Genomic DNA, 26,428 nt, shown 5'->3' with positions numbered 1-26,428 from the left:
CTTGGAAATCATAAATTAGAATACTATTGTGATCTAGTGAGTGATCTTTTGAGATCCTACCAAGCTAAGGGATGCAATATGTCCTTAAAACTTCACTTCTTGGACTCCCACCTGGACTACTTCCCAGAAAACCTTGAGGCTGTCAGTGACTGGCATCGCGAGTGCTTCCATCAGCAGATCTCTACGATAGCGGTACCGTACCAAGACAAGTGGAGTCCCAGTCTGCCGGCCGACTGCTGCCGGACAATGAAGAGAGACGTCCCAGAAGCCAAATATTCCCATCAATCCTAATCAAGAACATTCTAGTTAAACGGGATTTCACATAATGTTGACTTACAGAAGTACTAATTTTATAAAGCTTGAAATGTGTGTCCCAAAAAAACCTGATGAAAAAATTCTAACATATTTGAATTCAGGAGGTAAAATATTACTAGAATTACTGGTGCATTCCATGGTAACGAACAGGACACGCAAACACAAATTTTTTCACATTTTTTATTTTTTTTAAATATATTTTTGTCTGAAACTTTAAAAATAGCTATAGATAGTTAAACTATGCACTGTGACAAATGTATCTATGTCATACCTACCTCCCAACTTTCTATCAACTCTTAGTAAATGACATGTGACTTTTAGTAACAGACAGGACATGCAAATGAATAGCAATTGCAGAATGCTTGTTTTTTCCAAAATTTCTGTTCTCCTAGTTAATATATAATCAAGACTCTTTCGCATTATTTTCAGTATGCTCTTAAAAGATTGTCTGTTTTGTACTTGTTCTGATCTGTTAGTTATAAACACCCCTGATTAATTTTTTCATATGGTAACAGACAGGACGTACGGGTAACAGACAGGACGTGTTTGAATGTAAACTTACTAAAAATAGGAATAATAATTTTTTTTTAGATGTTTTATTCAGTAACAGGTAACTGCAATATATATGAACCTTATAAGACTTAGGCCACCTGCAGACGGGAGGAAATTCCGTGGCGGGATTTTCTGCGGAATTTCCGCCCCTGGAAGCTGCCATAGAATTGCGTTAACAAACGTAATCCCATGCAGACAGCCGCGATTTGGCCACGCGCATGAAAGAGCCGGGGTCGCGGGAGCAGGCGAGTGTCACGCTGCTCTCTGCAGACGCTTGGGTCGGGTCCTGCTGCGAGAATTCTCGCAGCCAGATCCAACCCGGCCGTCTGCAGGCGGCTTTAAATTAAGAGCTTTTGTTGTAAATTATAATGATGACCATTAACTAACAGAACGACTAATTGCACTTTCTTGGTAACAGACTGGACATCTAGTTGGTGGGCTATCTACTATAAATTACATAATGTAACAAATATAATAAATTACATTACCTCACTGGCTTATTTTTGGTCACATGCATTAGTTAAAAACATCCATTCACTTCTATACTGAAATGCAGACTGAATAAATCTTTCTCTTCAATCTGTCAAAACTTGCGGAAACACGTGTAAACTTGCATGGTCAAGTTTGAGTGCAGTATTAGATATGATTTTGTTAGAAGAAATGTTTGAGAATGGTAAAATATACTCTAAGAGTCATAAAAACATAAATCATCAAAAAATATTAACATAAATATATTTTGATTTTTTTTTATAAATTCCCTCTTTAAATGGAATGAGCCGACTATTAAATATTTTTGTGAAAGTTTTGTTATGTGGGCCAATGTAACCGTTCACTTTCACTCGTTTATTGTTCAAAAAATCGTTCCATCTAAAAGGGCCTTTAGGGCATGTTTACATCCACACTAGAGGCTTTGTTTGGAGCCTCCAGCGTAGATCCAGTATACAATCATGGATGAAATAGCACAGCATTGTTTTGTCCAAGAAAGTGCTGGTTGGCATGCTGGAAGCCCGAACACGCCCTATTATAGTCAATGGGGCCCAACCAGCGCTGTTCATGCCTGGCATTTGCTGGATCCAGCACTTCCAGTAGTTTCTCTGTTCTGCTCTCGTAACAGAACCAAACATTGGAAGTGCCAACAAGAAAAGAGCCTTAGATAACAATCAGATTCATTTTATTAGTAATCTATGCAGAAATCCAGGTCATTCCAAAGGATTCACTCACTTTTTCTTAGAACTGTACAAGATTACCTGCACCTGATAAAGGACAAGCATGCTTGAGCAAAACAAATAGTAGAGCAGAGAGAGCAGAGTGACAAATCAGTAACTCACATCATTGCTAAAATATATATTTTCCTCTCCTACGTTTCTTTAGTAAGATATTTGGGTATTCTCTGTGCAGAGACCACATTCAAAGAAGATATTTAAATTATTTATGCACGGTATACATATAATTTCTCCCGGCGACTCATGTACTGCTGATTTAGCAAAACCACAAGTCATAAATGGAAGTATAAAGGGGATCTGCCAGGAGTTCTTTTACAGCATACAGTCTGCCCTCCATCTCGGAACTAATTCCACTAAAGCCTAAATAAGCAATCTTAAACTATATATCTGTCCAATATAGGACTTCATTTGCAGGGGGAAATCATTTTAATTACATACCTTCATGCACCAATTCCAATTAATTATGTTTGAATGCTGTAACGTATCTTTAGCATCAACCACTTGAAATGCTTCTGATTCTTGGCTTTAACACAGGTCTAAAGTTACTGTTTCCATAGTTCAATTTCTCAGTCTTCACATACAATAATATTATACCATTTCAAAAATATTACCAGACACTTTTTAAACTCCCCTCTTTATATATCTGTATGGGGTTTTCTATTTTGTGCTGTACACACAGCAGTAAGTTTACGGTTTCTAATACGACAACACATCAAGTAGAGAACACTCCTTTAGACCGGTGTGCACAACCTGCCATCTTGGTCACCTGCCCTTTTGGGAGGGGGGAAATTACTCGGGTGCTGTCATGGAGACTTCCTAAAAACCCGATTACCGGTAAGTATAATCTACCTTTTCCCCCTTGTCTCCACGACAGCAGCACCTGAGATGTACCACCGAAATTAAATCAAGGCAGGACCACAGCCGAGAGGACCTTGCATCCAAATCCTCATCTGCCCGAATATCTAACCTATGCTTAGTAAATGTGTGCAGTGTCATCCAGGAAATGATATGAAAATTAATATCTTCAGGTGTTGATTTTTGGTTATATTTCCCGATTTGCTGAAGGGCTACCCAGACTGCATAGAGCTCCCTGAAATCTGAGAACTGGCTGCTGACCTTTTGGGACCAGGTTCCCTGATAATATAGTTCCCCTATCTGGCCCCTAAGCCACGGGCACTGACGTCTGTTGTAATCTGTATTAATGAGTGCTGTAGCCTGTGTACCGCCTTTGACAGGTTTGTGACCGACAGCCACCAGTGCAGGGACATTTTTACTGCATTCCCTATTGACATTTTTTTTGTCCCTTTTGTCATTGTTTTTTGTCCTAGACTAAGAAAATTTCTTCCTAAAGCGCCCTTCAGTGGGACTGAGCCCAAGCTACTGTTGGGATACAGGAGGTTAGCTTCCCTAAAAGGGACATGGCTGACCGAATGGAACAGACCTGTTGCCTCAGAAACATTGTGATATGAAGCCATAGGTCCTAAATCTTGTTTATGGGGATAAAGGAACACTGTTTCACTGAATCCAGCACTATTCCTGGGAAGGACTTTCTCTTCCTGGGAGGTATCTCTGATTTTTCTCAGTTGATTACCCAGCCCAGATGTTGCAAAAGCTGATGGTTGCTGCTAGATGGTCAATTGATGACCTATCCTTAGGCTAAATCCAAACATGTATGGAAACAGCACTGGAATCCCTTCTCAATGCCCAATGGAATGCTAAAGTCCATGCAACTGGGTCAATCCATCCCAGGATTCAGGTTCAGAAAAAAAAAACAAAAGTGAAAACGATGTCAGCATCTCCAAATGGTATCTTAATTGTCCCAGAGCAACATACAAAGGATTGCAACACAGTAGCTCCATACATTAGAATACTGGTCCAGGCAACAGCTGGTCAGCAGGATTCCCGGATGCAGCTCTGCCAATCTGCTATTGATGACTTATTCTGAGGATAGGTTATCAATAGTTAATAATGGGACAGCCCCTTTAAACTGTCAAATCTCCACCACCTGGAGGAGTGAGACATTAATGTACTCTACACGGCTGTGGATAAAATAATGGTGAAAGAGTTGATCTAAATTGAAACTCCAAGAAGGACAAGCCAAAAGGTTATGCAAATTGAGGAAGTTGAAAGTGTTGAGGCCCATTTACACACAACGATTATCGCTCAGATGTCTTTTGTTATACAGCCGAGCGCTCGTAGCGAAGGACGCAGAAGACAAGCGGGGTGTCGCCGCTTGTCTTCTGTATAGAGCTGTTCTCTGCACAAAGTGCCTGCCCGGCTGTTATACAGCCAAGCACTCAGAGCGGAGGATGCAGAAGACAAGCGGGGTGTCCACACTTCTCTTCTGCATTTAGCTGTTTTCTGCACAAAGCACCCGGCTGTTATACAGCCAAGCGCTCCGTGAGGGTATGGAGAACAGAGCTGGACCGCTCTGTTCATACCGAGCTTGTAATCAGGGAGCAGGATACAGCTGAAACAATAATATCAGCTGCATCCCGCTGTGAATCCCTGATAAGGCTCATCGTTGTCTTTCAGCATGCTAAAAGACAACGATGAGCGACCGCATAACGAAAACTGCACGATGTCAGTGCAGTTACACACAACGATTATCGCTCAAAAGATGGCCTTTGAGCGATAATTGTTGTATCTAAATGGACCTTTCCTTAAATGTGCAAATGATCACATTTTCAAGCACCTAGCTCCTATCTGTGGCATATGGAAGTGGCTTCAATGATATCAAGGCCAGATCAAAAAGAAGTTTCTTCAGCCAAATGAAACCCCAAAAATCAGTTAAAGTCTTCTGGTATGATTATACAATGCCTCCTGTTCATCGACATGGCAGTTATTACCACTGATTGCAAACTGAGAAAGACAGAATCCTTGAACTGAGAGACCTTGGTTTATTACTCTGATAGATCAATACACCCGGAGGCCAAGATGTCAACACTGTTCAACGTTGCGTGTCCCAGTGGCTGGGAGAACAAAACAAACTCAAATGACAGCAATAGGTGGCGAATATCTGCACAGACAGATCATCAGAAGAATGATGCGTAGTGATCCATTCTGTACTGCAAGTGAAGTTGGACATCACATCCTAGGGTATCGAAAAGTGCCTACACTAACCACCAAAAGATGCTTGTATGACATTGCACTACGAGACGCTCAGCAACAGGTAGTCCATTGACCTCACACCACCCCTCTTAAAGGCTAACATGGTGCAGAACAAGACAGCAATAAAGGCTGGGATAGGGGTTTTGCCACTTCTGCAATGAGTCCCACTTTTGTCTCAGATGCCACGATAGCCGGAGATTGTTCTTGAGACCACATGGGCAACACCAAGAAGAGGCCTAAACAAGGGAACTGATCCTACTTCCAGGATTTGGGTGGCATAATGTACAGCAGTCAGACCCCTCTAGTCTTCATTCCAGGTACACTAACAGCTCAGCATTATGTTGATTTGGTCATGGAATCAATGCTATGGCCATTTCTCCAAAGAGCCGTTTTTCAACACAACAAACCAGGCCACATGTTGCTCATGCAACTGTGAGCAGCTTGCATAACCTAAACGTGCTACCAGACTTGTCTCCTATTGAGAACATCATTGGTTGGCCATTGCAAAGGATACATGTGGACATGAGGGAGGATATCTTTGTGGACCTCGTTAGAAATGATAGAACTAGTCAAAACAGAATATACTGATAGTGTGGAAACAAATTAGGATACCGCAGAGTGAAAGACAAACATAAAGAAATATTTCTTTAAGAATTAACAGGTTATTGAAGACAAAATGGAGTATAGGCCAAGACGGTGGAGTAAATTAAATTCTTCCACAACTCTAATAGTAAACGTTGCAATTAAAAGTTACATAATTTCTCAGAACAACATTCTATCACACATTTCACTTACAATCCAAGCAGGTTGCATTTGGAAAGGTTAAGGGTTACATTCCTCTGGGAATACTTCAGATTTCACCCAGGATCATATAAGGCTTTGAAAAGAACAAGATTACAAGTCAAGGAGGCTTTGTGAGCGGAGAGCTCAGGCACTAGAGGAAGAATGCCACAGACAAGTGCGGGTATTACTATTGTATAAGGACACACAGCAGTCTAATTAGTGTCTGGGATTCTCTGCATCCCACTTATCTGGTTTTCAGAAGACTTCTCATAGTCCTTACCCTTCATAATAGCCATTTAACTTGTAGCAATGGCCTGTAAAACTCAATATTACACAGTAAAAATAAGTTGTTCTCCTCTCAAAAGGCCAAATTTTTGATTAAAAGAAATTTGCCCTCTCTAGACACTCCGGTTTTGGGACAAAATTCTGTCCCAGGCCTAGAAAGGGAGGAGGGAACATTATCTGCACTTCTTTTCTCTGCCATCCGTCCGATGCACTGGGTTCAGGTTCCATTTCCGGGTGTCATAACCTTCAGACTATCTAAACCCCACAGTGAATTGATTGTGTTAAACTACCAACCCACTATTCATGCTCTCTGATTGGCCAGAGCTGCTCAAGTGACAATGTGCGGGCCAATCAGAGAGCATTGCGCAGTGTGCTTTAGGTAATTAGAAAATTGCTTTATCTATCTTGGACAGCCAAAAATGGGCCTCAGAACCAGCAGAATGGAGGGGCAGCAGAGAAGACCAAGTACAGGTAACAAATCCTCCTCCTCTTCTTGCCCTGAAACCAGAGGTTCATTTGAAGTTGGAGCACCTTGAAGGCTGGGTTCACACTACAACATGACTCCATCCTTGGGTTTTGCCTGACTGGAAGATGGGGACAGAACTATAAACTCCCATTGCTGAAACAGAGACTAATAAGGTCGCTGACTAAGCAGTCTTCCCTTCATTTCCAGCATTGACGCCGCACAGAATAGTGTGGTGAACTATCAATTTGGCAGACTTGCCTTTCAGGTTTCATGGGAAGTTAGTTGACATTGGATGTGTGAGAGGTAATTGCTATCAAACTAGTTGTTACCCAGCTTTCCTAGAAAGACATACAAAAAATATTTAAATGGAACTTATCACCTGCCTAAAGCACCATAAACTTACTTATGGTGTTGTTGAGGAGGTCGTCTGACAGGGAGCCGGGTGATACATTTTTTTAATATATAATTACCCACTTCCGGGGAGCTGGAATCTGTATAAAGTCCTGTGTGTGCTCTCCCATAGACTTGTATAGGAGAGCATACAAATGGGAATCTGAAGAGAGTCAGATTTTCATGTGGCACATGGACTTCAGCGGTGAATGCCGTGGGAACTAGAAAGAGGGCGAGTTTAAAAAGTATATAAGAAAAAAAAAATACACTGTACCTGTCTTCCTGTCACCTCATCTAACAGCACCATATGTTAGTCTACACATGGGGGGAAGAAATGAAAGAATTACCCTAATAACCGTCTTACACCCAAAAGCAAAGGTCATTAATAAAAATACACCTGTTAATGGCTAAAAAAACATTTTACAATTCACATTGCCACCTTTTTTAATTCTTGCGTCCCCCGCGGCTTGGTTAGTGGTTGGCAGTAGAGCTGCACCATATGACACTCCTGATGCTGCCTCTCCCACTAGTTCCTTGTGGTCCTATAACTGTAGGCACAATTTCTGAAGCCGAATCTTCCTTCCGATGTGCCTCCACCAGGACGAAGAAAAAGAAGAACAATAGCGCATGCAAGTCCACTGCTGCAGGTACTGGATCCAAGAGTAAAATAGTGGGCGCCATCGACACCAATTTAAGTTCTCAAGTCAGAAAAAGTATTTTTACTGCATCCTCATTGCAAACTTCCTTATTTTTACATACACCTTCCAGTTATGAATACTACTTTTTGTGGCAAAACCCCTTGAAGTGCTTAAATTTACAGGTGAGCTTTATTTTGTAGGAAAATGATCTTTCAGGAAGCTAGTGCTGAAGTTCTAAATTCTTAGCATGAGTTAAGCAGTACCTGGCAAGTCACTGTGGGACAAGTCTCTGAGCTCTCGCTGGTCTTTTTTCATCTCCCTGACGTCTGTGAGATGAATGGGGAGTGGGAGGGCTGAGACTTTGGTAGGATCACAACTAGGAGCTGCTGAGAGACAGGAGAGAGGATGGCAGAGTTTACCGCACCGATAGCACAGCACATTAGGTCCCTAAAGGAGGTGGGGACAAGGGACCTCTACTTGACGGTGGCCACTCACTCCTCTGCTGGAGCTCGGTTGAAGGATGGGGCACAAACAGGGATACATTATAGCAGCATTCAGCTCCAAGGCTCTTATATCTGCAGAAATTACTTGGATATCTGAGTCCTCCATGTAAATCACTGCATCCATCAATTAGGCACCTACAGGATGAACATGGAATAGAAACACCTTCTCTGTGCAAGGAGTCAAGCTCTAGTAGGACCATGTATAACGTTGGCGCTCACATCATCCCAAGGGCTGTCAGTAAGAACCTCGAAGACCTGGATTCTGTCCAAAGCATCTTGTTGCACAGGTAAGTAAATGAGATTACAATTCAGGTTGTTCTTGAGTTATGAAAGAGCCTGGAAGTGGGAGCAGGTAGCTCTCTGGTCTGTGTATTTTAGGCATGACCTCCGACTTTATCTGATCACAGATATTTTATTGCATTTTTGATAATGAACTGTGTTCTTATTCTTCATACGTACAGAAAATGGGTATATGTACCTGGGTGATCATGCTTCAAGTCAATAGGAGGTTAATTTGACTATTGATGTAAGGTAATTAGTGTCTGACAGGTGAATACTGGGCAATCTACAGCAATAGTCCTCACATTCATATTCAGTCTTGTTAGAGCGTGGTACAGTAAATTGGCACAAGGCATTAATTTGTTCCTGACACATACACCGGTATCTTTAGGATTCAATAGCAATACAATATCTTTCTGCACCCGCTATAGGTGTCCCATAGATTTCAACCTATCCAATCAAATAGTTTTCCTTAAGATAAGCAGCATCATAGGCGTCCAGCAGCCACTTATCTCTCTCTAATGCAGCGTTTCTCAACTCCAGTACTCAGAGACCCCCAGCAGGTCATGTTTTTAGGATTTCCTGAGTGTTGCACAGGCGATGTAATTATTGTCAGTGCCTGAGACATTACCACAGGTGTTCTTACTATAGGATATCCTGAAAACATGACCTGTTGGGGTCTCTGCGGACTGATGTTAGGAAACACTGCTCTAATGGAAAGCATATAGATGCATTTGAGCAAGTCAAATATGAAGGTTTTTGATTAGTCAGGGCTGATAGCCGTCGGCTAATAACTATTATGTGTCCATGACCAGCATTAGTTGAGGTCCTGCCAGACTCCCCGAGCAAAACGTCCAATTCTGTCTCGCTTATAAAATAAATACCTGAAAGCCTCAAATCCAACAAATGATCAGATTGCATCATTTTTTTATGTCCATTTTTATAAATCTTCACAGCCACAATGTCACCTTTCATTGTTACATTGTATTTCCAGCGTCTGTTACCAGCTGCACAGCTAGAGAATGATCAAGGCTGAACATGACGTCTAATAACTTGACTTTGCTGATCTGACAGCCTCCAATGCCGACCTTTCAAAAAAAATGCCCTGTGATGGAGCAGAGCCACGGCGTTGTATATTAGCAACTGCATTGTAAGAAAGGTTTACAGATAAAAGCAGATCACAGGCAGGCATTGTAAAATGGAGCATAGCAACTATTCCTCTGTACGTACGGAGTCCAATGGAGTATGTTATAATGTTTTTTCTATCTGAGTAATACTGTGGCAAGCATGGAAATCTGGCAAACACCACAAATACAGCACGCTGCGGTATTGGAAATATTTTCCGTAGCATGTGAATGGTGATTTTTAAACCCATTCACATGTGTTGTATCGTACATTGTGGGTTTTTGTTACAGAATTTGACACCAAAAAAATAAATCAACAACAATTATGCCAGGGTTCAACTTAGCCAAACACATTTGTAAAAGGTGTTATTGACAGTGGTTGCTCCGGTAAAAGCCTGAGAGCCTAAAACAGCAGTACAAGTCTGTACCCCGGATGTGAAGACAGTATCACCTTTGTCTAGTATTGTAACTTAGACCTATTCAACTGAATGGGGATAAGCTGGTTACATGGGTGAAGTTAAGCAAATACACCTGTCACGTGTGTCTCTTGGGAACAGTGGTACTACAGGTTCTCTGGAGCTTTCCTGCTCAGGTGTGGGGGATTGTGCTGGCTGGGCGTGTGTGTCTCCAGTCACACAGTCCACTCTGTGTGAAGCTGTCACATAAAGCTGTCTTCCCAGGTGTGGGTGTGCTCAGCTTGTCTCTGTTCTCATTCTCTCACTGTGTGGTGTGAGCAGGTTCTATGTGTAGTGGCTGCAAGAAAGGTTTGTGTCTTGTGGTTTTGTTTTGTTATGTCCCTGGACTCCTGGTTAGTGTAGGGACTAGCGGTAATGCTGGAAGCCGTGACGTGGATTGCTAGCTTCCATATTTTGGCCAAAATGTCAACAAATCCCTGGCATCTAGTTTCAGCTCAAATTAGCCGGATATGTGTAGATACTTAGCTTGTCACGTAAGAACTAACTAAAATCAAAGTAACAAAAATTGATCCTAAAGATCATATATCCAAAACTGCATGTTCTTCTCATCTTGTTCTTATGTAATCATCAGAACAGTCTTACCTTAGTCATCCATAAGGTATTTATTACCTGGGCCATTACTGATCATGTATGGTGAGGAAACAGAGGCTTCATCTACTCACGGGCTAAGCCCAGAGGTTGTAGGTCAGCAGCCGAGCCAAGAGGCCTTAAGACATAGGTAAAAGGCACAGAGGTCCTAGACGGAAGCGTGGAGGCTATAGAGGCATCATGTCAAGCTTAAAAGCCTGGAGCTCATGGGCTATTTAACCATAGACAAAGGCCATCATGCCTTGAGGCTGGATATTGAGCGCAGAGAGAGACAACCCCTATAGTTTTCAATCTTGTAGGGTTATTTAGGGTGTTCCAGAAAAAGCACAAATGGTGAGATCATGATTAACCATTCAGTCGTTGACGACTTTGCAAACCCTTTAGCCCCTTAACGCTGCAGGACATACAGTTACGTCCTACAGCTTCAGTGTATGTACGGAGGGGGACACAGGTCGATCCCACTCCACCATTCACAACAGCTCCGATTTACCGCGCCGCTCATTGGAGCTGTTAACCCTTTAAATTGAAATGCTCTGACTGATGCTCAGGGTCCCGTACAGCTCCTGCGATAAGATTGTAGGTTGCCGTGCGGTTGTCATGGCAGCTGGGGCCTTCTGAAAGGCCCCAGGGCTGCCATTGCAGAGTGCCTATCAAGCCAGCCTATGGCGTGGCTTGATAGAATGCCTGTCAGATTGCGATATGATGTAATGCCATGGCATTACACCATACTGCAGGAGCGATCAAAGCATCGCAAGTTCATATCCCCATGGGGACAAAAAAAAGGAAAGATAATTTAAAAAAAGTTTTACTAATTATCATTAGTAAAATTATTTTAAAATTATTGTTACTTTTTTTGAAAAAGAAAAGGGACATAATAAAAGTTTAAAAAAAACCCCTCTTTTGCCATATTTAAAATAAAAGAATCTAAATCATAAAACAAAACATACATATTTGGTATCACTGCGTCCATAAAAGTCCAATCAAAGTAACGCATTATTTACGCCGGCCGATATACGGTGTCTCTCTCTGCAGGGGGAGGAGGCTGGAAGAGTTTCTCTGCCCCTCTGCACTATTTGCAATGAGAGGAGGCGGGACAGCGGTGGGGCTAAGTTCTGGGAATTAGCTCCACCCTGTCCCACCTCTCATCATTGAAAATAGTGCAGAGAGGTGGAGAGGTGGCAGAGAGGGGGCGGGAGCTCAGTGCACTGCTCCTGGCTCTTCGAGCCTCCTCCGCCTGCAAAGAGAGACGCCGTATATCGGCTGGGCGTGAATATGCGGCCAATGTACGGTCGTCTGAATGCACCCTCACCCTGCACGGTGAACGTCATCAGAAAAAAAAATGAAGAACACCAGAATTGTGCTTTTTTGGTCACCCAGTCTCCAAGAAAAAATGCAATCAATAACTCGTATGCAACAAAAATGTTACCACAAGAAACTACAGGATGTCCTGCAAAAAATGACAGCGGAAAACTAAAAAAGTTATGACTGTCAGAAGATGGCGGCAGAAAATAATTTAAACATATTCAAATATCTTTTGAAAAACATAAAAGTAGTACAGCAAAAAAAAAAAAAAAAAAACAATTTCATTTTGGTATCTTAGTAATCATTCTGACCCATAGAATGAAGTTTATCATGTCATTTTTGTTGCAGTTTGTATATCATAGAAACAGGACAAACCCAAAGATGGTGGAATTTCATTTTTTCTCCATTTCACTCCACTTACAATTTTTTTTAAGTTTTTTAGTATATGGTTGAAAAATATAACTAATCCCGCAAAAAACAAGCCCTCAGACAGCAATGGCAGTGGATAAATAAAATAGTTATGATTTTTTAAAAGGGGGTAAGAAAAACCAAAATGGAAAAAAAGGGTCCATGTCCTTAAGGCTGCATTCCCACGAACGTATATCGGCTCGGTTTTCACGCCGAGCCGATATACGTCGTCCTCATGTGCAGGGGGGAGAGGATGGAAGAGCCAGGAGCAGGAACTGAGCTCCCGCCCCCTCTCTGCCTCCTCTCCACCCCTCTGCACTATTTGCAATGGGGAGAGGCAGGCTGGGGATGGGGCTAATTTGCACCACTTAGCCCCGCCCCTGTCCCACCTCCTTTCATTGCAAATAGTGCAGAGGGGCGGAGAGGAGGTAGAGAGGGGGTGGGAGCTCAGTTCCTGCTCCTGGCTTTTCCATCCCCTCCCCTTCACATGAGGACGACGCATATCGGCTCAGCGTGAAAACCGAGCCGATATATGTTCGTGGGAATGCAACCTAAGGGATTAAGAGAAAAGGTGGAATCCAATCCATTACAACTGCAAGGTGAATCCACTAAGGACTGCTGGGAGATCCTTTTGGAGAATGGAGTAGGAGAGCTGGGGGAAGAAATGAGCCGTGAGTGGTGATAATAGGCGGTGCCCAGATTAGGACACACCTGAGCTCCATCCACTGAGGGAAGCACCAGATAAAACAGATAACACACACCACACCTCTGGTCCAGGAGCATGGAGATGGACTGCAACTGCTGGGATAGTTGTACCTAATGCTATGGAGCAGTATGGCCGTGCCCTCTCTAGAGAGGGAGCACTGCTGTGACTACTGGGATAGGTGCACCAAATGCTAACGTGGTGCACTACTGCTATGGGGCGGTATGGCTGTGCCCCCTCTAGAGAGGGAGCACCGCTGTGACTACTGGGATAGGTGCACCAAATGCTAATGTGGTGAGCTGTTGCTATGGAGCGGTATGGCTTGAGGGGTCACTGCTGTGACTAATAAGGCTATGTTCACACGGGGCGGATTTGTTGCAGATTTACCATACAGAAAATATTCTGCATTTTCGTGAGTAGAATCTGCTTTAACAAATCTGGCGCTATTGTTGCACATATTATCTGAACCAAATTTGCATTTTCAGCGCAGGAATCTGCTGTGCAAAACCCCCAGCTGCTGTTGCGGATTTCCTGCAGATTTCGGCCTCTCTATTGCGGTCCATAGCATAAATCTGGTGCTATACGGTCACCTTAATAGTGGATTAGCTGCAGAATGTAACCCTTGTAAGGGTTAAATTGCGCAACATAAATAGACATTCTGCGGATTTAGAATCTGTAGCATTTTTCAGAAATGCAGTGAATTTGTTGTGGAAAGTTTCCGTTCCATGTGAAGGAGATCTTTAAAGCGTCGTCCCCCTCCATGGCTTGTACTGTAAGGGTAAGTTCACACAGCGCAGTTCACTGCGGAAAAACTTCACATGAACTCCACCTCTAAAAATGACTTCACTTCTTGATGCAAAAACGCACAGAAACAAGATTTTCCGTGTTGAAATAACACCTATTAATGTTGCCCATTGACGGGGTAAATTCCGCATGCAAATCCGCGGATATAAGAGGTAAGTTCATGGGAAATTTTCCAGGGTGGATTCCACTGTGTGAACATACACTAAGTACTGCACAATTTTTGCTAGGATTCTGCCAGCGAAAATTTAGCATCGCCTCGGGCCCGCCAATGTACATTTTCACAATGCGGATTTTTTGTGCAGTGTGAATGAGATTTTGACAAGATCATCCACTTTGCGGCTACCGGAAATACCGCGGATTTTCCGTGCGGACGGAAAATCTGCAGTAAATCCGTTCAATGTGAACATGACCTGTAGGAGAGTTCACACATCGGAACGGCTGCATTACGTGCTCCGAGATCCCGCGCCAAAGCGATCGGCGGTTCTCACAAACGCCAATCACTGGCAGCAGGAGAAACGCTCGTGCTGTAGATTGTTACATCCACACTAGGCTCTATCGCGGCGAAGAAACGGATTTAATTCATTGCAATGCAACAAGTGAAATCTGCAACAAAAGTTGTTTGCGAATTTCGGATTTAAGGTCGGTTTAAACTCGCTGGCTTGCCGTTTGAACGAGTTCGCTCGCGCAGCCTGTTTATACAGCAAGATACATGGTTGACGTGTCCAGTCGTTCACATTCAATGTATAAGTAAATGAGAATGCATGAATGATCGGTATTTAAAGCGAATGATAAGTGAATGAGCCAACAATGATTATTATGGCTGAAACGGATGAATGAAAAGTGACGGATTCATCATTCAGCTGCGTTTACACCAACAATTATCCTTCATCTGTTATAGGGTGTTATCTGTTATTATTTCTACTCTGTCTGCACATATCCTAAATTTCTACTACAACTGCACCACGACAAGCAATGCTATACACTATTACACCCGCTGGTTTGGAAACCATTGCCCACCAGCGCGTCACCCCCGCTGCCAACTCATAAGGTTTCTATAAGTCCCTTTAAACTCTTCACCAGTCTATCGCCACAGACTCACAATGCTTTGGCCGAAAAGAACTCTGGGAGATGTAGTTTACAGCGCTGACTAAGTCCCCACGTAAGTAACATCTTTACTACAACTACCAGAAGCCAATGCGCTGGAGAATATCACATGTTTGGTCGGCCCAATCACGAAGTCCGTAGTCCGGAAAGAGGCGGAGCTTCCAACTTACCTGGAGCTGTTGCTACTAACGCTTTGCACGTCAGCTGTGTGGTGTAATGCGGGGGCTGCCGGAGTACAGGGTGCTGTGCGTCATGTGGTGCTGACCTGTAGCAGCAGGTGCCGGACTATGGAAGGGCTGAGGGACAGTAACCCCCATGAGGAGGAGGAGGATGATGGAGGAGGATGGGACAGCCGCTCATCCTCCTATACTGACTGCAGCAGCTGCTCCAGGTAACTGCAGGGTGTATATATATATATATAAGTATGGGATACAACTTCTGTTATTTATAACGTTCCCTGCATCCACTTGATCTTTCTTGTAACTCGTCCGGCGCAGACGTGTTTGTGAATTGGCCAATCGGCTCACTGTAGTAGCCCCGTGTGTCACCACTGATCCACAATTACCATGACATTTGCGCAGTAAGCTGCCACTTGCTATGGTCACCTGTAACCGATCCGCGGGTGCTGCCAACCCCCATACACTATATTGGCGTTAATGCGCACATGGTACGCGCCAAGATAGAACCTGCCGCTATTTTTTTTTTTTTGCAGGTTTGAGTGGCCCAACAGCAATCAGTGTGACGCAGGGAAGATTGCTGGCGCTGTGCACTGACAATACGCCCGTGAGACCGGTTGCGAGTGCGCTCACGCACTCTAGAATTCTTTACAGTAAGGCCGCTGCACGTGAACGGGCGGACTCCTCATGTGGGAGCCTGCAGCGAATCAGACACTGCGCCCGGCCGGCGGCCGCGTATTTAATCTGTACTCAGATGGTCCGGATGGCTCACCGTTGGACATAAAAAAAATAATTTTTCTAAATCGCAGCTTTTGACACACCGTCGCTTGGCGATTATGCGAAATTAGCAACCTTTGCGCTATGTCAATTGTGGAAGGGCTGCAGGTCCGACTTCTTCCACTGACTTCAATGGAAGCCGTCCGAACAAAAATAGAACATGCTGCGATTTAATTTTATCTTTTTTTTTTGCGATCGGAAATCACAATCGCTGCCCGCTCATGTGAGCGAACATGCAAATGTTCTATTCTTGCTAATAGATGTGAAATACCACGGACTGTCCGTGAGGGCGACGGCTGTGGATTCCTCAATCCGGCCATGTGGAGGCGGCCTAAATGTAAGGCGACGGAGTTTCAACAACCGCATTCACTTCAAACCATAAAAATCCGTAACGGAAGATAGTCTTGGAGTCTCAAAGCTGCAGCGTGCGCAATTGTTGTAGTGAATGCTTTCCACAGTAAGTGAGCCGGATTACTGCCCGATGTGGGATCGTACCCTCAGTTATACCGCAGCGCGGCCGTCCTCGTAATTTACATCAAAAGGCGGCAGACTGAAAACGGAGGTGTACGGTATAGAAGTCAATGGCCCACGTGCTGCTTATAAGGGCCGATACCTGATGTTGCCCCGTCTCCCAATGCAGTATGAATGCAGATTTACCATGGAACCTGCTGTAAATCAGTGCGGTCCGCTGGGTGGTATTGGTCAGACCACAAATCTGGGCATCCTTTCTGCTATGTGGGTCTTACAGTGCCCCATCTATAGGCCCACTGTACACAGCAGAGCAGGATTCTGCATGCAGAACCCTACTCTGCCAGCAGCGGCGTCTGCGCGGACCTGGTTAGCTTCTTTTTCTTCTGCACTGTGGATGGTCCGCATGGCGAGCTGTCGAACATGTGCAGTACAGATTTTTAAAACTACTGGTTTTCCCGCGCCACTGCCTACCGAGGACGCAGCATCTGTGACTGCGAAAGGGCAGTGGATCGGACGACTTCAATGGAAGTCGTCCATAAAGAATCCGCAAAAAAAAAATGGAGGATGCAGTGATTTTTTTTGTGTATGTGTGTATGTGTATATATATATATATATATATATATATATATATATATATATATTATATAATTATTTTTTTTTTCCTCTGCTTGCGGAAACCGCAATTTTGTTTCCGCAAGTGTTCAGGAAGAAGCGATTTCCCATAGCATGTTATGGGCGCTATTTGCTGCGAAGCAGACGCCCGCCGCAGATTCCGCAGCAAATATCCGTCCGTGGGCAGGAGCCCTTATGCATCCATTTTTACTCCTGCGTCATCCATTTTTCACGCACATAAAACAAAAACCCAACGTCCAATTGATGGCACGTTTTTCCAAGTTTCTTGCCAACATGCAAAAAAACAGAACTATTTGCTCAAATATCCAACTTTAAACTTGATTTCTCCAAGTTAGAACTTCTTAATAAAGATAATGATTTGGTCTGCAATCGCTAAAATCTCCTATTTTAAAAATACCAGTAAACACATAACCTTTTATCTGGCGACTAAAATCTCCCCATCCCTTTCCAATCCTTCCGCTTTACACGTCAGACCTGTTAGAGAGGATAGGAAAAGGTTTAGTGTCATGGAACTCGCGCAAATCACGGGGTTTGGTAAGAAAAATGAGTAATTATCCCAAAACGTGTTTACTTGCTACAAGCCCGACCCATAGACATCCCCCAAACCTTCAATAAATGAAATGTATATGGGAAGATGAAGGCTTCAGAGTCAAATATACAAATGTAATTAACCCTTTCCAAGCCACTGTCTGAAGACATTCTGATTGAAGGCTGTGCAGCTTCAATGTTGGAAGATTTCTGGCAGGGTATTCTTTCTATATATTACTGGCCGTTTTGTTGTTGGGTGGGCCTCTCCAGCATGTCCCATACTGCAGTACTGGCTCTAGCCAGCAGATGGTGCCATAGCATAATGGCAGAAAGAGAAAGCCCCCTAGGAAACCCCGAATCCGAAATTGGATTGCAAAGGGTTAAACCCAGAAATCTGGCAGGAACTGTCCTCCCTGACTTTGAATTATATAAAAACACTACACATATTACTTTTATGATTGATGTAGCCCGTCCATCAGATTGCAAATATGGGTTGATCTTGACCTTCCCTCCCTGAGGGCTCTTTCACACAGCTGTAGGTGTTTTTACATACACCTGCCAGAGTGAACGAGCGCACAAATCTAACGTTTGTGCGCCTGTTCAGACAGCACAGCCCCGGCGCATATATGCCGCGGCCTTTCCCCTCCGGCTGTTTGCAATGGAAGGGAGTGGGGCTTAGCTCCGCCCCCTCCCCTTTACAAACATCTGGAGGAGAAAAGAGGGAGGGAGTTTAGCAGTCTAACTACTAAGTTCCCTCCCACCTCCCTTCTCAGGCTGTTGGCATTGGCTCCCATAGGAGCCCATGCAGCGGCCAACGTATTCCGACCGGAAAGATAGTTCCAGGACTATCTTTCCAGGCCCTGGGGCTATATTGGCCCAGACGGGCGCTTTTACGGCGCGGGGATACAGCCATGTTATCTGATGCATTGGAATCCAATATATCATATCGTAGCGTATATCGGCCGGCTGTGAAAACGGTTGCCGATATACGCTCATGTGAAAGAGCCCTGGACGGGAATATCAAGCAATTACTATGGCCTATTCCATATAATTCTACAAGATTTCCCGTAGAATTTCAACTCGTGCACACTGCCTTAGGATTGCGTTGGTTCATGCAATCCTATGCAGAGAGCCGTGATTTGACAGTGTGAAAACTTTCACGGTTAACAAATAGCAGCACCTCCTATTTCTGTGCGAGCTTCACGGGGGCCCGCACAGTAATGTCACCACTGACGCACCAGCTCTGCACTGCGCATTTGTCGGAGGAGGTGAGCCGCGGGTCACTGCAGGAGCACTGCTCACATCCCGCTGCAAGAATTCTCGCAGCGGGATCCGACCAGGCCGTCTGCATTCACCCCCAAAAAAGAGTAACAACCCTTAACAAGTCTAACCATGAGAATATGGCATAAGATCAATACTTGGATAATGCCTACAATAAGTGGGTTTACCCCTTTCCAGTCTTTAATCCCTAATACATTCAAATCTCTTAAACGCAATAACCAGCCTCTCCCCAAAGCCAGTATTTCTTTGGAGATACTTTCCTTTGCAAACCTCATCTCCTGAACAAACCAGGGACTCGTCAACTTAACGAGAGGAGGTTCAGAACAACGATAAGCTATCTATACATCAGACCAAGATAATTCACTTTATTATCCTTCCGTTAATTTAACCTGAGATCTTTCTGTTTTCCGGTGTCCGTTCACTACTTCCTATCATGGCCTCCATGGCTATAAAGTTCTTTGCCTTCCTTGATTGAACAAGAACAATGGACAATTCTGCTGTCTTTTACTGATTGATTATACTCCTCCCTCATTTACATTCTCCTATATTTTCCCTTACTTTCTTCCTATTTGTTTCCCTTCCCAAAATATAATAAAGAATCTATGTAAAGCAAAAAAATCCAGCCCCTAGAAGTTGCCATTGCTGCAAAACTCAGAAGCGGTGTCCTGTCCCCTTAAGGAGAGCACCCAAAAAGTGTGTGAGGACACCTAGGGGGTATTTTTCCATCTTTCTTATTTGCTGTAAAACCCGGCATGCAGTTCCATCTCAGGCAGATATAATTAGAATTTCAGTGTGATTAGATGAACGGTCTTGTCACCTGAGGCCCTAGTTGTTCCCCCTTGGCCTATAAAAGGCTCTCGGAGGCTCCTTGTGTGTAGTGACCCCTTCTTCCACTTGTGTAGAGCTTGTTGGCCACTAGACCCGTCTTCGATGTCGCCCAGTTAACAGAGCTTGAGAGGAGCGCACTATTGGAATGTGAGAAGCTGGATAGTCATTTTAACAAATTCCCGGCATCTGGGCCGTTCTGAGCAGACTGGTGTTGGGACCGGTGGATGCATGACGGCACACAAGGTGACTGGGCTCAGGATACTCTCAACAGACCACCAGTAGAGAGGATCATGTAATTGTCTGACAAGCACAAGCAGCTCCAGCTATTTAGTTGTCTGCCATCCAGAGAAAGGGGGCACCATCGCTATAGGCTCCTGTGTCTGTTGGAACCATTTCTAGGCGCTTGGCTGAAGGATAATTGGTCTCACGGTGCCTAATAGGTGTATCGCCTTTGAATCGCCCGCGTTTTATAGTAATTTCTAATGAGTTTTTTTAACGTGTTTGACAGCGTTTTTACAATGGGTGATGAGATGTGTTAAGTCACTGAAACACACCACAATAGAGCAGACGCCATTCGAAAAGCTCATCTGAGAAGCCAATTGAAATCAATGGAGGCATTTTATAGTGTTTTTAGTGGGTGTTTAAAACGCCGCACTAAACGCTTGGGGGGAAAAAACAACCCTGGATGTCTAAGACCACTCTCATACAGGTGTTGTTTTTTTTGTCTGAAATAAACAGCGTTGCTGTGGACCCAGCTTCAGACAGCCCCTATACAGTCACATTTTAGTGTCTTTAGTAGAGTTGAGCGAACATACTGTGCCGAGCTTGATGCTCATTCGAGTATTGGCGTACTCAATGGTGCTCGTTACTCGAACGAGCATCAAGCTGAGTTTGACCCCGCCCCAGCTTTTGGCTCCTCCCCGCTGTGACGTGCCTGTTTTGGACCCTTCCCGCCGCGACGCAGCACACGTCAATGGCAGGCAGAGAGAGATAGAGGGAAAAAAATTCGGGACCCGGCGGCCCCCCATACAAAAATCCTCGGGTCTCCTATTGAAGTCAATGGGGTTCGTTACTCGAGTAGAGCTCTCGAATTTTACGAAAAGCTCGACTCGAATAACGCGAACCCGAGCATTTGGGTGCTCGCTCATCTCTAGTCTTTAGCGCCTCTGGACACAGACCACCTGAGGGTCACGTAAACTAAATTTCCATAACCATAGTTCTTTGGTAATCTGAGTTCAGTGCTCTTAAACTTCAATGAGTTCCATGGCCACATTAGGGTGTATTCACATGGGCTAGAATTCCATGCAAGTTCTATCGGGGTCCGAAGTGGGCAAAACTCACATGGGAGAGGAACCGATTCATTAGAATTTCATTTGAATTTCTCACTTGGACCGATTAGTCTATGTTTGATAAATTGCTGCATGTCCTATTCTTGTGCAAGGCTTTCATGAGAGTTGGACTTGTAATGTGTGGTGTTCTGCACATGACCGCAGCGTATGTGTGCTGTGCGACAATCTGAGAAGCAGAGAGCAGCAATAGTCTACTGTACCAGTGATGTGAACAACCCAAAGGGATGCCTTTTCTATATTGTGCCTGTATGTCGTGCTGCATTACACGTAGTAAGCTGCTCCTCTGCGGCATGTCTTACGGGAGAGGAGGTCCTGTATATCATCTGTATAGGATCGGGTCTCTAGATGTCGCCATGAAGGTGGCTGATGCTTCTCCGTAAGAACAGCTACTGCGTTGGTCTGTAAACATGATGACAACACCGGCTGATTAATGGTGCCGTCCTCTTCTGGATCGGGTTACTATGTACTCAGTCCAGCTGCTGTAATGTAAGCCGCTCACTCTCCACCCTTCACTGCTTTCATCAATGTAAATTTTTAATGCTCACATTTGCTAATGTAAATTGATTTGGAGTAGATCTTTTGCCCACAATTTCCTACTTTTAGAGAACTGTCTGACGAGTCTGGGCCTGAAAAGCCAACTTGGCTCCTGTCAGCGTCAATCAGAAGACCCAATCGGGAGCTATCTGAAGTTACCGTTTATGTAGGAACCCTCCAGGTAGCTGCCCTCAGGGCTATAGGGGCTGTGCAGTATGGCCAACTTTCTGTAATGCAAGGTTCTCGCCAAGATCCTTGTGGTCAGAACTGCATTACAGCGTGTCTAGAAAAATCAATGAGTGTTTATCTTGTCTATCAATTTCTAATTAGAGAGCCGAAATGAGAGCTGCTCCTGCCTGTAGGTGATCAGAGGGGACTAGGAGAGAGACCTCTCGCTTTGGTAGTGTTTTTCTCACATCAGATGTTTGCCCAAAGTCTGACGTGTGTATACATGGAGCTGCGTTGGAATGTTGTACTGCAATATAGGGGATACAAACATACGCTTTTCAGGTCTACATTAGGCTTATAGTTATCAAATCTGTGTAGATGAAATGGCCATACTGGCAAAAACACATTTTCCACTACTTCTGCAGCGTACGGTAGGGTAACCCCAGACACAAGGGTATACATTGAGGAGCTGGGAGGGTAAAGTGTTGGCTTGTCACGGTTCCCTTACGGAGGGACGCACATGGCCAAGGACAGGGTAGGGCTGAGCCTCTCCCTGACACCCCCGGCACAAGGATGCCCAATAAACAGGGTAACAGGTGTAGAGGAATTTGCATGATCGTTGGTGCGGAGTCAGTCAGATTTGGGGCAAAAGGTACAGTACTAAGTAATTTCTGCTCACAGAGCATTCTGGCTTAAATCTTGGAGCAGAGACACCGTATCAAAATGTTATGTTCCATCCCCTTCCAGGGTGAATATATGTTTGGGACAAGCTTGATTAAATTTTCAAAAAACTGTTTATAAGAATAAAAAGATTCCCAGAGAAAAAAAGCCTAGGGAAAAATCCTCCTTTCAGAAAAATAGATTTCAGACCAGAGATCAAAAAAGCAGAGGTAAATTGAGTAGATGGACTTATCCGAAAGGTGGAAGGGGTAGGAACTCAATTCTCAACTCAAGCCTCCCGGATACAAGTTTACCTCTTTTTACCTAGAAGATTTTGAATAAACTATAAGGCTGGGTTCACACGGCATGGATTTGCTGCAGAAATTCCATGCATTGTGCGGCAAATGCACCCGCGGCTTCTAATCCCAGGATTAGCCAGCCATGTGGACGAGATTTTGCAAAAATCTCATGCACACAGGCCGGCCAATCCGTCGCGGCAAAGCCAGGCTGAACCAGCGATGTGGTATGGAATTGACAGCCGCAGCATGTCAAATTTTTTTTTTTTTTTCTGTTGCGGCCTTACTCCTCTCTATGGGAAGAGAAAGCCACAACGGAATGCCGACGACCCAACCGCTCCAAAACCCGCAGCGAAATGCCGCAGGTTTTGAAGCTGCAGTTCTCCCGAGGAAATCCCGCAGGTCTTCCGTGCAGCCAAGCCACGAGATTTCCATGCAGTGGGAACCCAGCCTAAGAACTCAACCATTTTGCAACAAAAGTTAGAAGAAGGGACAGATGGTCTCCTGAGACTTAGTGTACCATAATTGTTCCAGTCCCTGAAGAGGAACAGGGGTTAGGCAGTTACTCAACTTTATTTTTAGTTAAGAAACCAAATGGTTTGTATCAGACCATAATTTGAAACCTGTAAATGGGTATGGGGATTATTAAGTCCATGGTGCTTTTAATTAGTAAAGGTTCAGTAACGAGCACCATTGACCTAAAATGTACATATTAACATATTCCTATTGACTCAGCCCTCGAGAAAGTTGTAATCTGGTATTGCTCGAGGTGTGCTTTCATGACTGGACGTAGTAGAATCTAGGAATTACAGCCTACCACTAATTCTGTTTACAGGAGTTCATCAAGAGGGGTGTCGTCTCTTCTTAAGGAGAGCAACCAAAAAGTGTGTGGAAACACCTAGGGGGTGAGTGGGTTGGGGCATGACAGTGCCCCGAAACAGCTGTATGTGTGGTTTTCTGGCTTGGTTTCCTATTTCTAATCCTTGTTATAAGGACCCGTACAAAGGGTCTGATATTGATATCCAATAGGTGGTACTGCAAGGTATTTAGCGGATACAATTTTCATGTGGCTATTTCTTCCTGCTCAATTTCTCTAAGGCCTCATGCCCATGGCCTGGTCGGATTCTGATTGTGAAATCTTGCAGTAGAATCAGTCCCGGTTCCAGCCAGAGACCCCCTATACTCACCTGTCCGCATCCGCAGCGAGTGTCTCGGACAACGTGCAGGGCATGGCGTTGCCATCACGCTGGCGATGACACAGATCTGCAGCGACTTGCTGCAGGACGAACTGCTTCCATTGACTGCAATGGAAGCGTCTATGCAATTTTCCGCACAGAATAGAGCATGCTGCTATTCTTCTCCACGAGCTGAAAATCGCAGTTGATTTCTGCTCATGGGCAGGGAAGAATCTTTTATGTCTATGGACGGACACTGCTGTGGAATTCACAGCGGGCATCTAGCAGCAATAATCTGTCCGTGGGCATTGGGCCTAATACTCCCATGATTCATCTGCACAGCACCGCATAACCAGCTGGAGCTAGTACCATCTCTGCCTGCTGGGAGTACACTACCGTTATCTTCTGCATTCTGTATAAACTACAAACCATAATTGTCCAGAGAATGAGCTGTGATATCCTTCAATATAATTATGTGGCAGGAGCCTCTAATCATCATCAGTAGCTGATATGATTTGGTTTCCCTCTTCCCGCATGAAGAGCTTGTATAGTAGGGTCCCTGAAATAATATCGCACAGGAATTACGCTGACTGAAATAACATAAAGCCAAGTAAATATCAGGTAGTCGGAATGGGATTACATGACCCACATGAGGAGAAGGATGCCAGGCGCTTTAAGATAGAAAGGAATAACTAAAATCGGTAACTCACTTATATATATATATATGTATTTCTAATGCTTTTTTCCAATTGGATCACAACAGACAGCATGCAGACGTATGCACACATATGCCATTCTTTTGGCTCTGACTTCCAATGATGAATCACCCCTGCGCCTTTTTTCCCCCAATGCATGTTGTTTTCAGCCTCTGACCCATCTACAGGGCGGGCAGCCTGTTCATGATGGCACACACCGCATCAGGGCAGAGACTGGCACACCCATAAATCTCTGGAACTGCATCTCACTTTTCGGGCTCAGTTCACACCATATTTGTCCCATATGTATGGAAAGAAGATCTCCGTGGCAGACGACCTCTAGAGATACTTGTATTGGAACGGCTTTACATAGTTCATCAAGAGGTTCCGCACCGTGACTTCTCATGTAATGATGTCAATCTGGTGTTGAGCATCAGCGCCCATCCTGAAGCACATGAAACAGCATATAATGTGTGGATTCTATTAGAGGTCTGTAGCAGCTCGCAGAGTCCATTGTTATGTGCTACATTGTAACACTACTTGAAAGAACAAACGTCAGTTATTAATGACTCCTAGTTGCCATGGCAGTGATGCATCCCTGTGACTTCAAGGTAACTCTTATCTCTCCATCAGATGTTCTGCACAATAGTGTGTTGTAATATCAGTATTTTTCTGCTGATTTCCAGGTACGTGATGTGCTAGTTGGCATTTTACTCCAATGTAGGATGTAAAATATTTGCTCTTCTCACCACTAAGCCAAGTTGTCCTTCGAGGCTGTGCTGTGCCCATCCATCCCAGGCTTTGCCGTCATATATATAATATGTGCTCTGTGTCGCTTTCTGGTCTCTTACAAAGTAGATGAAGGATGATGACTACAGCAGATACAGAGGTTGTCTCCAAGATATCCTCCTATGTTTCCAAGGGAAACTTGGTTTGGCTGACTGTATGAATAATTAAATTGGGAGAAGGGAAAGCTGTTACTAGACTCCTCTGGCAGCAGCTTATCTCTCACGGGAACAAAGAATTGGGCATATTGAAATTTAGTATGCCTGATCCTGCTGTCAGGAGGCTCCGATAAAAGTTAGAGCATTAGTTCTGGCTGATCTAATGTATATGGCCCACTTAAATCTGCTCAGTAATGTAACTTGGGCCTTATGCATGGTTACATCAGTTTATTTTCCCTCCGTTTAATATATATATGCTGGGAAATGGTCCTGACATATACGCTAAATGGAAGCTGTGACGAATACCTAACGTGAGGTTTGTCATCTAGAGACTATAATGGTCTCTATTTAACAGATTATAAGGTGTACCCTTTAACCCCTTCCTTCTCCAGGATGTACATTTACGTCCTGGAGCGTCGGCGTATGTATGAAGAGAGGTCGTGGGGCAACCTCTCTTCATACAGTGCAGGCTTCAGCTGTTAATTACAGCTGACATCCGCGGGCAATAGCCGCGATGGGCTGATCGCGGCTATTAACACTTTAAATGCTGCTGTCAATTCTGACAGCGGCATTTAAATCCCCCGAAAGATGTTAGGGGGTCCCATAGGGCGCCCCCCGCCCCCCCCCCCCCCCCCCCCCGCAGTGAGATCGGGGGAGCCATACAGGTGTCATGGCAGCCGGGGGCCTTCTGAAAGGTCAAATTGCAGTATGACGTAATGCTATAGTATTACGTCATACTGCAGGAGCGATGAAAGCATCGCATGTTGTAGTCCCCCAGGGGGACTTAAAAGTAAAGTTAAAAATGATCAATAAAGGGTTTTTTTTAATTATAAAATTTAAATCACCCCCCCTTTTGCCA

The 26,428-nt window shown here is 44.3% G+C and overlaps 1 protein-coding gene across 2 annotated transcripts in view; it reads left to right on the top strand.

The window, feature by feature from the left end:
* Positions 1 to 8,443: 8,443 nt before the first annotated feature.
* The window catches only part of INTU (inturned planar cell polarity protein), a 55,007-nt gene continuing 37,022 nt past the window's right edge, over positions 8,444 to 26,428 (top strand). The window contains exon 1 of one of the 2 annotated variants that reach the window (XM_066573771.1): positions 8,444 to 8,553. In XM_066573771.1, the coding sequence (XP_066429868.1) occupies positions 8,465 to 8,553 (89 nt within the window). In that variant the 5' untranslated portion in view covers positions 8,444 to 8,464. Of the gene's footprint in view, positions 8,554 to 15,215; positions 15,446 to 26,428 lie in introns of those variants that run through there. The other variant, XM_066573770.1, reaches the window with a different exon arrangement.

This window comes from Eleutherodactylus coqui, chromosome 7, assembly GCF_035609145.1.
Source record: "Eleutherodactylus coqui strain aEleCoq1 chromosome 7, aEleCoq1.hap1, whole genome shotgun sequence".
Lineage (NCBI taxonomy): Eukaryota > Metazoa > Chordata > Amphibia > Anura > Eleutherodactylidae > Eleutherodactylus > Eleutherodactylus coqui.
This window is presented reverse-complemented; position numbering and strand designations above follow the sequence as displayed.